This window comes from Anolis carolinensis, unplaced genomic scaffold (genome assembly GCF_035594765.1).
Source record: "Anolis carolinensis isolate JA03-04 unplaced genomic scaffold, rAnoCar3.1.pri scaffold_8, whole genome shotgun sequence".
Taxonomy (NCBI): Eukaryota; Metazoa; Chordata; class Lepidosauria; order Squamata; family Dactyloidae; genus Anolis; species Anolis carolinensis.
This window is the reverse complement of record NW_026943819.1, coordinates 1,538,010-1,551,642: the sequence shown is the minus strand read 5'-3', so window position 1 is coordinate 1,551,642 and position 13,633 is coordinate 1,538,010. Positions and strand designations below refer to the sequence as shown.

At 47.6% G+C, this 13,633-nt stretch overlaps 1 protein-coding gene across 2 annotated transcripts; it reads right to left on the bottom strand.

Moving 5' to 3' along the window:
- Nucleotides 1-2,003: 2,003 nt before the first annotated feature.
- On the bottom strand, nucleotides 2,004-11,979 carry scn4b (sodium voltage-gated channel beta subunit 4). Of its 2 annotated transcripts, none has more exons than XM_062960753.1 (5): nucleotides 11,838-11,979; nucleotides 7,257-7,417; nucleotides 5,055-5,308; nucleotides 4,699-4,828; nucleotides 2,004-2,738 (listed from the first exon to the last, which is right to left on the bottom strand). In XM_062960753.1, exons 1-5 carry the CDS (start codon nucleotides 11,875-11,877, stop codon nucleotides 2,040-2,042), a joined length of 1,284 nt encoding a protein of 427 aa, XP_062816823.1. In that variant the 5' UTR covers nucleotides 11,878-11,979; the 3' UTR covers nucleotides 2,004-2,039. The 2 variants fall into 2 exon arrangements, with proteins under 2 accessions (XP_062816823.1, XP_062816824.1); XM_062960754.1 differs by having other exon boundaries at nucleotides 2,515-2,738; nucleotides 5,059-5,308.
- Between the last annotated feature and the right edge of the window lie 1,654 nt (nucleotides 11,980-13,633).

The following is a 13,633-nucleotide window of genomic DNA, read 5'->3' as shown; positions in this document are numbered from 1 at the left end:
ACATCCCCATGAATTTTTTTACATGTCAGGAGCAACCTAAGTCACTTCTGGAATGACAGAATTGGCCGTCTGCAAGGACGTTGCCCAGGGAATGCTCGGATGTTTTGATGTTTTTACCATCCTTGTGGGAGGCTTCTCTCATGTCTCCGCATGGAGCTGGAGCTGATAGAGGGAGCTCATCCGTGCTCTCCCCAGCTGGAATTCATGTTGGGAATGGGCGAGCCGTTAAGCTCTAATCACCCTCTTTATGAGGTAAATTCCCATTAAAAGAGCAGAGTAAAAATTGCAACAGCGGTGAGACTTACGCGGTGTGAGTTCTGGAAGGCCTCTGTGTCTTCAGGAAGGCAAAGGGATGCAAAGTTAGCTTTAAAGTTTAAAAGCATTTATTGAGGTAAAAAGAAATCCATTGATGGATAGAAAAGGTTTGGAGCTAACTAGTGCGTCCTCTCTGGAACAAAGCAGGAAGCTTGAATGGCGACCGACCAAGCCTCGTGGGTCGCTTCTTCTCTAGGGCCATAAACATTCCAAAGGCCAAACTGGGGAAGTTACGTCAAAGCCCTAGGAGAGATCACATTTCTAGCAACGTCAAATAGGACGGGAAGCAGGAAACAATGGTGAATCCTATCTAGGCATACTTTGGAAACGGGAAAAGGATTCCCTCAATCTAACTTTATCATCTATCTGACTACATTTAGACTTGAGTAGTCCAGGGTGATTCCCAACAATTCGAACCTGGCAGCCTTCAGGTCAGCAACCCAACCTTCACGTCACAAGGGGTTAGCCCACTAGGCCACCGGGAGCTCCTATCCCCATGGATCAGAAAGGAAAACAGTCTGGAAAAGTCTTGGTATTAAACATAAATCTTGTTTATTTCATCCAAAGAACAAAGCCAACTACAGCTCAAGAGTGCAAAAGAGAGAGGTCTCCCAGGTGTATCCAGCCTCTGTTCTGGCTCGCTGCCCTGTGTGCGCACATGCAGGCCCCCTCCCCACACCCATTGTGCCCACCAAGGGTGGGAGAGAGACCCCCACCCAAAAGTCCTTTCTGCCATAGGTGCAGGAAAAAGTGCAGAAGACCTGGCGTTGGCTCGTGGCCCAGGCCCACCTTGCCTTTGGGGTGGGAGACCCCCACCCAAATGCCCTGGGACTCTCTGAGGCTGGAGGCCAAGAGGGGACCCTGTCCCTTCTTCAGTTATTGCCAAATGCTGCCCGTTGCACCCCTCCCTGGCTCCGAGGAAGGAGTCTTGCCGGGCACAATGGGGAGGGGGTCTTGTCTTTGGACTGAAGAGAATTGGTTGACCTGAGGAAGCTAGATAAATACGCCTGACGCGCCGGCCGCCTGTTCCGCAAAGCCCTGGCCGGCGCTTGTGCTGTTATTGCTGTCCACACATCCATGCAGCAGTGTGGGGACCGGGGGTCCGGGGGGGGGAGAGAAAGAGCATGCGCGGAGCAGGTGGCCTGGATCTCCTCCTGGTCGAAGCTGGGAGCAGCCTGGAGCTTGACCATCCCTGATGCTGCTCACCGGAGAGCAAGGGAGGGAGGAGCGGTGCTGCCCTGCCCACTACCACCAAAGGTAGTGGTCTCCACAGCAAGGGTCAAGCACTGAGCCTCCTCGCTCCCTCCCTCCCTTGAGGTATGTCAGAATGGTTCTCCCCGCGTGCAGCCGGGGAAACTGAGGCACAGAGGAAGGACGGGGCTCTTCTAAAGCCAGGGCAGGGCAAGGAAGGCAGGCCTCTGCCCCATGGGGAGTGTGGGGTGCCGGGCGGCCCCTCCTGCTGCACCCCACAAGCAGTGGCATTGGCAGGAGCGTCTCAGCCAGCGTTCATGGAAAAGGGTGCGGGAAATGGATTGCTGAGAGTTAAAGAATCAAGCTCTGCCTCTGCATTTCTGGGGTGGGGGGGGGCACATCACCCCTGCCAAGGGTAAGGGCCACAAAAGGGCCCCGGACAGATTGGAGGTGCTGAAAAGGCTTGCCTATATATTTATATATTAAAAGAGATATATATATATATATATATATATTAAAAATATAATTAGCCCTCATGCGTCTAAGGAGAAGAAGAGAAGTCCCACCCCAGGACCCTCCACCTGGGCAAGGGGATGGTGCTGGGGTGGGGGTGGGGGCTGTGCTTGGCCCTTGCAGCCAAATTCTGGAGCCCAGGAGCAGGACCGTGGGCTCCCTTCCTTCCTCCGTCCCATCGGCCTCTCCTCCGCCATCCCATAGACATCCTTGGTGAGGAGGAGGAGGAGAGGCCTTTGGCTGCGCAGGTTGGCAGGGAAGAGGGTGCTGCTGCCCCATACTGAGTGAGACCCCGCCGGCCCACCTGCCCCCCTGTTTTGGTACCCCTTCCCTGCCGTGCCTGCCCCCGGCTCCAACCCGGCCCAAGACCCCCCTGAGCGCATGCCCACCCACCCACAGCCCCCTCCGGCTCTGCCGCCGAATGGCCGCAAGCCCCGTGCCAACAGTCTTATCTGAGAAGCAGCGCCGGGTACGGTGCTCCAGTCCAGGGTCCCTTCCGGAGCCACGCCAGACAGTCCTTTGGAGGCGGCCCCCGTGTCCCTTCGCACCTCCGCCCAGAGTCTCAAGGTCCCTAACGCTTCCTGCGGTGACGGGTGGACCTCGGTCGGAGCCACACGCGTCTGGGGCCTCAGGCCTTGCTGGGAGTCTTCTGTTCCCCTTTGGATCCGGCCAGACCGTTCTCCGTGTTGTCGTTGGCCGAGGAGCTCACCAGGCACTCCCTGCACGGAGAGAGAAGGAAGGGGTTGGCAGGACAATGGCTCCCAACCTTTTCTTGACCGGGAACCACTTTGACCGGGGACCACCTTGACCGGAGACACCTGACTAGGTTCCACTTTGAGTGATACCTAAAAGAACAATGGGTTCCCCTTAAACTGTGGAGACCAAAATCCACTGCTTGTGGTAATATGAAAATAACCAAATAAACTCAATGTATATATTACAATAACATATATCCAAAAAACAGGACTGTTCCAATCACATAGAAGTAGAAACCAGCAGTTCTTCTCTCGAAGTATAAGGCCAAGTTTTTCATGTGAATAAATGTCCTGTTCTTTATTACATATGAGTAGACTCCAGTTCTCACATAACTTGACTCAAACCTGCAACCGGTTTCGACTCACGGGATCCACCTATTCAGAAAACTGATGGTGAATTTCTCACCTCAAAAGTTGAACCTTTGTTGATTATTGAAGTAAGTAAAGTGCCTGAATATACTTTTTTGTAAACTTTTTCGTAAACTTTCTGTACAAATTATTTAATTGCATGTATATATTTATGATATGTATTATTTGTAGACCCAACCGCCTGACAAAGACTCCTGTGAGTCGAAACCGGTTGCAGGTTTGAATCAAGTTATATGAGAACTGGAGTCTACTCATATGTAATAAAGAAGAGGACATGAAAAGAACTCACATGAAAAACTTGGCCTTATACTTCAAGAGAAGAACCGCTGGTTTCTACTTCTATGCCATGGGAACAGTCCTGTTTTTTGGATATATGTTATTGTAATATATACATTGAGTTTATTTGGTTATTTTCATATTACCACAAGCAGTGGATTTTGGTCTCCATAGGTTCCACTTTGACCAGGGACCACTTTGACTGGGGACCACCTTGACCGGGAACCACCAGACTAGGGTCAACTTTGACCGGGAACCACTTTGACCAGGGACCACTCTCCAACATTAGTACCAAAAGGGTTACAAATCAGTTTTTGGTCAACTTTAGATTTCGTTTGGTTACTTGAGGTGCTGATTCCAATTCTGGGCACTGCAATTGAAGGGAGATGTTGACAAGCTGGAAAGCGTCCAGAGCAGGGCAACTAAAATGATCAAAGGTCTGGAGAACAAGCCCTACGAGGAGCGGCTTAAAGAACTGGACATGTTTAGCCTGCAGAAGAGAAGGCTGAGAGGAGACATGAGAGCCATGTACAAATACGTGAAGGGAAGTGATAGGGAGGAGGGAGCAAGCTTGTTTTCTGATGCCCTGCAGACTAGGACGCAAGGGAACAAGGGCTTCAAACTACAGGAAAGGAAGGAGATTCCGCCTGAACATCAGGAAGAACTTCCTCACTGTGAGAGCTGTTCAGCAGTGGAACTCTCTGCCCCAGACTGTGGTGGAGGCTCCTTCTTTGGAGGCTTTTAAGCAGAGGCTGGATGGCCATCTGTCGGGGGTGCTTTGAATGTGATTTCCTGCTTCTTAGCGGGGGGTTGGACTGGATGGCCCATGAGGTCTCTCCCAACTCTACTATTCTATGATTCTATGATTCAGAAAACTGCATTGGAAAGACCACATCAGCTCTAGTTTCTGATACAGAACATATGCCATCCAGTAGTCGCTACCTCCTCACCCACAGAAAACTATATTTAATCATCTAGAGGTGATGTGGTCTATCCAATGCAATTTTCTGAATCAGCACCTCAAATAACCTCGGGAACAGTCCAAAAAGCAAAGACACCAATAAAGTAATAGTAACTGTAGTAATAACAGTGAGGCCGCGAAGCATATTTTAGTTCTTGTGTACTACTGGTGGTCTACAGACCACAGGTTTGGGAGGATAAAGGCAGACAGAGAGAGGGAAGAAGGGCAGAGGAACAAAAGGGGGGAGGGGTCTGCTCTTGTGGGGAGGGGGACTGTAGGAGGGTGAGGACACACCTGCCTTTTCAGAGGCACACTCACTTCTTGTCCCGCATCTTCTTGAGGATGAAGAGGGTGAGCTTCTTCACCACCATGATGAGGATGAGGAGGCCGATGACGCCGCCCACAACGGAGACGATGATGATGGTGAGGGTCTTGTCCACTTTCTCCACTGCAGGGGAAGAGATGGTGAGGGAGGGGGAGAGTGGGGTGAGAAAGAGGCCAAGCGGAGAAGCCCTGCCTTCATGCGCCTCCTCACTGTATGAGGAGCAGGGCAGGACCATGGTTGTTGCAGAAGGAGGGAGAGAGGACCGCCTTGCGCAAGGAAGGCTTTCCTCCAAGGAAAGCACATGCGCATCAGGGGACCTGTGGCGCATCGGCCTCTGCTTAGAGCCTACTCACGCTCCACGACCACCTTGAGGGTGATGGTGTCGTTGTGCATGGCGTTCTTCTCCTTGGGGTTCTTCACGTGGCAGGTGTACTTCCCGGAGTCACTGAAGTCGGCGTCGAGGAGAATGAGGGAGATGTTGAACTCCCGGTTGTCCTTGCTGAGGGCGATGTCTGGGGGCATCATGTACTTGAACCACTCCCTGAACTCTGGGTAGGGCTCCGGCTTGGAGTCCTTGTTCTTCACCACTCCTTTGAAGATCAGCTGCCAAGAGGACACCAAGAGGTCAGGGGTTGGTCCAGTGAGCCGCGAAAGCCAAGGGTGGGCATAGCAGCTGGGGAGCTATGGCCCCCTCCCTCCCTCTAGCAATGGCACAGTCCAAAACATGGGGTTGTTGGAAATCAAGAGAATGTGGGTGTTGGATATCAAAATCCTGGACTACGCAAGTTTCATCTATTAGTTATGTAGTGGACAAGTTAGCCTGAGGGAAACCTCTCTCTATATTCCATGCATGCCTAGATAGGCCTTTGCTGTTTTCTCTCTTCTTTCCTGTTTACATCCACTCCCACATTGTTGATATAGTAATGTGAACCCTTTTAAGGATGAGGCAACTATCTAGATTGGAATGTGAATTGCCCCAAAAGGCTGGAACATGTGGTCAGTAGTTATATTTTTTCTCCTTTTGCCTTCTAGCTAAGAACACATTTGCCACTCTCCTGGCAAAATGTAGCTATTTAGATATTTTTGTTATTTTTACCTACTTACCTTCCTTAGTGCTAGCTTAGAAAGCTAGTTAACTCCAAAACCTTTTCTATCCACAATGGATTTCTTTTTACCTCAATAAATACTTTCAAGGAGACTTTTGCAATCCTTTGCCATCCTAAGAAACAAAGGCTTCTCCATCCTCACCACACATAAGCTTTTACTGCTTATGAATCGTGGTTCTGCCACTCTGCTGTATTTTTAAGGAATCACCCCCCAAAAAGGGTTATTTTTGAGCCTAATGGCTCATAGATTCCAACAGTGGGAAGTAGGCAAATGAGGTTAAGTTGCTGTAGGGAACCACCACCACCACCACCACCACCACCACTACCATTATCTACATCTACAGTAGAGTCTCACTTATCCAAGCCTCACTTATCCAAGCCTCTGGATAATCCAAGCCATATTTGTAGTCAATGTTTTCAATATATCATATTTTGGTGCTAAATTCATAAATACAGTAATTACAACATAACATGACTGCGTATTGTACTACTTTTTCTGTCAAATTTGTTGTATAACATGAAGTTTTGGTGCTTAATTTGTAAAATTATAACCTAATTTGATGTTTAATAGGCTTTTCCTTAATCCCTTATTATCCAAGATATTCGCTTATCCAAGCTGGATAAGTGAGACTCTACTGTATCTTTAATTCTCCCTTCTATTTCTGCATATGCATGCCTCTGCATAATGGAGCAGCTACAATGAAATATCTTTCTTTTCTTAGTCCGGAAATGCAAGCAATCCTCACGTCCACAACATTAGCAAACTGGCAGAGATCTGACTTTGAAGACCAAAATCCACTGCTTGTGGTGATATGAAAATAATCAAACAAACTCAATGTATATGTTTTTCATGTGAGTAAATGTCCTGTTCTTTATTATATGAGTAGACTCCAGTTTCCATATAACTTGACTCAAACCTGCAACCGGTTTTGTCTCACAGGACATTTACTCACATGAAAAACTTGTCCTTATACTTCAAGAGAAGAACCGCTGATTTCTACTTATATGCAATTGGGACAGTCCTGTTTTTTGGATATACATTGATATTTTTGGATATACATTGAGTTTGTTTGATTATTTTCATATCACCACAAGCAGTGGATTTTGGTTTTCATAGTTTAGGGGAACCCATTGTCCTTTTAGAGATCTGACTTTACCAAGACCTCGGTGTAACTCCAGAGCAAGGATACATCGGTCACCCTTAAGCACTTAGCAACCGTGTTTACTGGAAACAACAACATCGCAGCAGTTCCGGAGGAGACCCTTTCTGGCACCAAGACCCACAAGAGATGTGGAGGCCAAAGTCAGGGATGTCACCTGTAGCGTTCACTGTGCGGTCACTCTGCAGCCAGGCAGAGTGACCACAGCCACAGTGAACGCTGCAGGTGAGGTCCCGCCTTTGGCAAAAGCCCCACCACGGCCACCAAACCCAGCAGGAGACGGACCTCGGTGTGGTTGCGGTACCAGGAGAAGTTGGCCTTCTCGATGCCGATGCAGGAGGTGAAGGTGCAGGGCAGGAGCACGTCGGTGCCGTTGCGGGTGTAGATGACGGGCACCTTGCCCACCGAGACCTCCAGGCCCAGCGCCAGCGAGCAGAGCTGGAGGCCTGCAGCGGAGAGAGGAGCAGAGGCCAAAGTGGGGAGGAGAAGCAACCAAAAAAAGGCTCTCTTTGGGTAAAGCTGCAATGGTGTACTGCCGAAAGCTTTTAACACAATGCCACAATCCCTGGGGTGTCGTATACTTTTCTAGGGTGTATGGCCCATGTGTCCTAGCAGCATTTTCTCCTGGCCTTTTGCCTGGACCCTCTGAAGATCTGCAACTTCATGCCAGCCCGGAAAATTACACACAACACTCTGTTCTGTAATGAAGTTGCAGGGATTTCCAATAAGGGAAAGCCAGTTGCCAAACCCTGCAAGTGAGGAGGGATAGGGCCTATGGGGCCCTAGATGGTGGGGGTCTGCCTGGAGGTGGGGGTCTTAAGAGTTGCAACACACGTCTAGGAATGCTGGACCATGCTAACAACGACACAGAGAAGCCACTGAAGTCGACAATTTCAACAGAAAGGAGGAAACCATGAAAATGAACAAAATCTGGTGACCAGTATTAAAAGAACTTTAGAATCAGGACAGTAAATAAAAAGCAACATTCAGAAAACAGGGGAATTCCAGATTTTTTTTTCCAGATAAGAAACAATCAGGGCCAACAAAGGATTCCCCCAGAAAGGAAGCAGCCAGGCTATTCAATGCTAATCAAGGTGGCCAATTGCTACATCAACACTTGCCTTAAACAGACCAGAGTTCTTTCTTTCTCCCACCCTGGAAATTCCACAGATATATAAACCCCACTTGCTTAGTTTCCAACAGACCTCACAACCTCTGAGGATGCCTGCCATAGATGCGGGCGAAACGCCAGAAGAGAATGCTTCTGGAACATGGCCAGGCAGGTCGGAAATCTCCCAGCAATCCAGTGATTCCGGCCATGGAAGCCTTCCTTCGACATTAGAAACAATTACAGTAGAGTCTCACTTATCCAACATTTACTTATCCAACGTTCTGGATTATCCAACGCAGTCTACCTTTCAGTAGTCAATGATTTTGTAGTCAATGTTTTCAATACATTGTGATGTTTTGATACTAAATTCGTAAATACTGTAATTACTATGTAGCATTACTGCATATTGAACTACTTTTTCTGTCAAATTTCTTGTTAAACATGATGTTTTGGTGCTTAATTTGTAAAATCATAACCTAATTTGGTGTTTAATAGGCTTCTCCTTAATCTCTCCTTATTTATCCAATATATTTATCCAATATATTCGCTTATCCAACATTTATGTTGGGTAAGTGAGACTACTTTAGCATTAAATAGCCTTGCACCTTCAAAGCCAGAGAGAATGCTTCTGGAACATGAACAGAGAGCCCGGAAAACTCACAGCAACCCACATCTATATTGATTGATAGATAGATAGATAGATAGATAGATAGATAGATAGATAGATAGATAGATGGATAGATAGATAGAGGCATTTCTGATGCTATGCAGAAGGCAGGAATGTGGAACTCCCTCCTGAGTGGGATTAGATCATTTCACAAATAAGTGAAAACTTGGCTTCGGGAGCAAACATCTGGCCCGGCAAAGTGACCTGTGCAATATAGATTAGCATTGAATAGCTTCATCTCCTGGCTTCTTCCTGCCTGAGGGCATTCTTTGTTGATTGTCGTTAGCTGCCCTTGGTTGATTCATGTCTGGAACTCCTCTGTTTTCAGAGTGTTGCTTCTTATTTACTGTTCTGATCAATGGTAATCAAGGTGATTAACTACAACATTCACACTGGCCTCCAACTGACAAGAGTTCTTCTCTCACCCTGGACTTTCCACAGATATATATATAAACCTTCCTTGCCTACTTTCTCCATGCCTCACAACCTCTGAGGATGCCTGCCATAGATGTGGGCGAAACGTCAGGAGAGAATGCTTCTGGAACATGGCCATACAGCCCAGAAAACATACAACACAATAAGGAGGCATTTCTGATGTTATGCAGAAGGCAGGAATATGGAACTCCCTCCCGAGTGGGATTAGATCATTTCACAAACAAGTGAAAACTTGGCTTCGGGAGCAAACATTTGGCTCAGCATAGTGACCCGTGCAATATAGTTGGAAGTGGCTTTGGGTTGATAAAGGTGATGATGATCTGGCTTTGGATCTATGCACCATAGCCGTCTCATGTTGAGGAGCAAGCATCTGGCCCGGCATAGTGACCCGTGCAATATAGTTGGAAGTGGCTTTGGGTTGATAAAGGTGATGATGATCTGGCTTTGGATCTATGCACCATAGCCGTCTCATGTTGAGGAGCAAGCATCTGGCCCGGCATAGTGACCCGTGCAATATAGTTGGAAGTGGCTTTGGGTTGATAAAGGTGATGATGATCTGGCTTTGGATCTATGCACCATAGCCGTCTCATGTTGAGGAGCAAGCATCTGGCCCGGCATAGTGACCCGTGCAATATAGTTGGAAGTGGCTTTGGGTTGATAAAGGTGATGATGATCTGGCTTTGGATCTATGCACCATAGCCGTCTCATGTTGAGGAGCAAGCATCTGGCCCGGCATAGTGACCCGTGCAATATAGTTGGAAGTGGCTTTGGGTTGATAAAGGTGATGATGATCTGGCTTTGGATCTATGCACCATAGCCGTCTCATGTTGAGGAGCAAGCATCTGGCCCGGCATAGTGACCCGTGCAATATAGTTGGAAGTGGCTTTGGGTTGATAAAGGTGATGATGATCTGGCTTTGGATCTATGCACCATAGCCGTCTCATGTTGAGGAGCAAGCATCTGGCCCGGCATAGTGACCCGTGCAATATAGTTGGAAGTGGCTTTGGGTTGATAAAGGTGATGATGATCTGGCTTTGGATCTATGCACCATAGCCGTCTCATGTTGAGGAGCAAGCATCTGGCCCGGCATAGTGACCCGTGCAATATAGTTGGAAGTGGCTTTGGGTTGATAAAGGTGATGATGATCTGGCTTTGGATCTATGCACCATAGCCGTCTCATGTTGAGGAGCAAGCATCTGGCCCGGCATAGTGACCCGTGCAATATAGTTGGAAGTGGCTTTGGGTTGATAAAGGTGATGATGATCTGGCTTTGGATCTATGCACCATAGCCGTCTCATGTTGAGGAGCAAGCATCTGGCCCGGCATAGTGACCCGTGCAATATAGTTGGAAGTGGCTTTGGGTTGATAAAGGTGATGATGATCTGGCTTTGGATCTATGCACCATAGCCGTCTCATGTTGAGGAGCAAGCATCTGGCCCGGCATAGTGACCCGTGCAATATAGTTGGAAGTGGCTTTGGGTTGATAAAGGTGATGATGATCTGGCTTTGGATCTATGCACCATAGCCGTCTCATGTTGAGGAGCAAGCATCTGGCCCGGCATAGTGACCCGTGCAATATAGTTGGAAGTGGCTTTGGGTTGATAAAGGTGATGATGATCTGGCTTTGGATCTATGCACCATAGCCGTCTCATGTTGAGGAGCAAGCATCTGGCCCGGCATAGTGACCCGTGCAATATAGTTGGAAGTGGCTTTGGGTTGATAAAGGTGATGATGATCTGGCTTTGGATCTATGCACCATAGCCGTCTCATGTTGAGGAGCAAGCATCTGGCCCGGCATAGTGACCCGTGCAATATAGTTGGAAGTGGCTTTGGGTTGATAAAGGTGATGATGATCTGGCTTTGGATCTATGCACCATAGCCGTCTCATGTTGAGGAGCAAGCATCTGGCCCGGCATAGTGACCCGTGCAATATAGTTGGAAGTGGCTTTGGGTTGATAAAGGTGATGATGATCTGGCTTTGGATCTATGCACCATAGCCGTCTCATGTTGAGGAGCAAGCATCTGGCCCGGCATAGTGACCTGTACAATATAGTTGGAAGCCTTCGACAACAAATAGTTGGAAGTGGCTTTGGGTTGATGAAGATGATGGTCTGATGATCTGGCTTTGGATCTATGCACCATAGCCATCTCATGCTGATATATGTTGTTCTCATCTTGTTTCGAATTGTTGCTTTATTGCTTTTCATTGTGAAATAATGCCACCCATGTGAGTCCCGTGGGTGAGAAGGGTGGGATACAAAAGTCGTCAGTGGCACCCACCCACCCAGTGCTGTTTGGGGCTCAGGAAACCAAAGGGAAGGGAGATGGATAAGGAGGAAGTGGGCTCGGAAATGCTGACTCTGGAGAAGGAAAGCTGACTCAGCATCTCCCGATCTTCGCCTTTCTTGAGGAGGGGGCTCGCTGGAGAGGGGGCGGGGCCTCTTTGGGAGGGAGGGAGGGGGCGTGTCCCTGACCTTCGGGGAAGAAGAAGTCCCCCCCCCGTCTAGGACCCCCCCTCCCCTTGACTCTCCTGCCTTCTCAGAAAGCGGGACCTTTGGTGAGAACGCAGATGTCCCTTTTGGGGAAAGTTGCTCCGCTTTCCTCTCTGCGGGGGTCCCGCCCCCCAGGACCCCAAGGGGGCTGGCTGACTCACCCGTCCAGGCTGTGGCCAGCCACAGGCAGACCCCGGCCATGGCCCCGCTGCCACTGCTCCTCTCCCTCTCTCTCTCTCTCTCTATCGGAAGCCCTAAAGAGAGAGAGAGAGGGAGGGAGGGAGGGAGGGGAAAGGGGAGGGGCGAGGGGGGCGAGGGGCGTGGCTTCGCTCCAGGCCACGCCCCTGATTCCCCCCACCACCCCCACTCCGCCGCAGTGTCCCAACACAGAGGGAGACCCCCTCCCACGGGCTCAGAGGGAGACAGAACCGCGTGGGTCTTCTCTCCCTTCCTATCCCATCCAACGCATTTTTCCTGGGGGAGAGGGAGGGGGGGGTCCTTGTAACAATCCAACCTGTCCCTCCTCCCCATCTCTCTCTCTCTCTCTCTCTCTCAAGCCGTGACTCAGGGCTGTCACTCTGCCAGGAGGCCCCCAGATGATGCGGCAGGATCCCGACGCAGCGAGAAAGGGAGAGAGAAAGAAAGAAAGAAAGAAAGAAAGAAAGAAAGAAAGGAGGGAGGGAAGAAAAGAAAAAAGAAAGAAAGAAAGAAAGAAAGAAAGAAAGAAAGAAAGAAAGAAAGAAAGAAAGAAAGAAAGAAAGAAAGAAAGAAAGAAAGAAAGAAAGAAAGGAGGGAAGAAAAGGAAGGAAGGAAGGAAGGAAGGAAGGAAGGAAGGAAGGAAGGAAGGAAGGAAGGAAGGAAGGAAGGAAGGAAGGAAGGAAGGAAAGAAGGAAGGAAGGAAGGAGGAGAAGAAAGGAAAGGAACGGCCCAGGAGCAGAGTTTAGGGAAGGGGGGGGGGGGGTCCCAAGCCCGGCCAAGGAGGCCCGGGGACACACAAGACCACCCACCGCCACTACCACTCGCCCAAATGAAGTTGTCTTTACAATCCTGTCGCCCCCAAAGAGATATTATTATTATTATTATTATTATTATTATTATTATTATTATTATTTTATTAAGACACAGCAAACTAGATAGATATGCTGGATTTCATATCACAAAATCACAAGTCGAACACTTCCCAAGTGTATTATTATTATTATTATTATTTTATTATGACACAGCAAACAAGATAGATATGCTGGATTTCATATCACAAAATCACAAGTCGAACACTTCCCAAGTGTATTATTATTATTATTATTATTATTATTATTTTATTATGACACAGCAAACAAGATAGATATGCTGGATTTCGTATCACAAAATCACAAGTCGAACACTTCCCAAGTGTCTAGGACTGTGTGATTTATTTTCGGATGATGCTGACTCATTATTATTAGAGAGGGGTGGGTCATAAACTTTATTATTTAAGGGGAGTGGCAGGTAATAAATTACAGCATTATTATTATTATTATTATTATTATTATTATTATTATTATTATTATTAGAGAGGGGCGAGTCATAAACTTTATTATTTGAGGGGAGTGGCAGGTAATAAATTACAGCATTATTATTATTATTATTGCGTCCCCCCCCCCCAGGGGTGAGAAAAGCAGTATAGAAATGCAGATAATAATAATAATAATAATAATAATAATAATAATAATAATAATAGAAGGCAGAGGCAGGTAATAAACTTTATTATTATTATTATTATTAGGAAAGAGGAGAGTAATTCATATTATTATTATTATTATTATTATTATTATTATTATTATTAGAGAAGGGCGGGTCATAAACTTTATTATTTGAGGGGAGTGGCAGGTAATAAATTACAGCATTATTATTATTAGTAGTAGTAGTAATAGTAGTAGCGGGCAGAGTAGTAGAGGGTAGTAGTAGAGGGCAGAGGCAG

What these genes read in the sequence shown, in the direction of transcription:
- scn4b (XM_062960753.1), bottom strand. Translation starts at nt 11,877, where the DNA reads ATGGCCGGGGTCTGCCTGTGGCTGGCCACAGCCTGGACGG. An exon ending in AAGGTGGTCGTGGAGCGTGA is followed by an intron (nt 4,829 to 5,054) that starts GTAGGCTCTAAG and finishes CTTCCCCTGCAG; the next exon opens with TGGAGAAAGTGGACAAGACC. An exon ending in AAGAAGATGCGGGACAAGAA is followed by an intron (nt 2,739 to 4,698) that starts GTGAGTGTGCCT and finishes CTCTCCGTGCAG; the next exon opens with GGAGTGCCTGGTGAGCTCCT.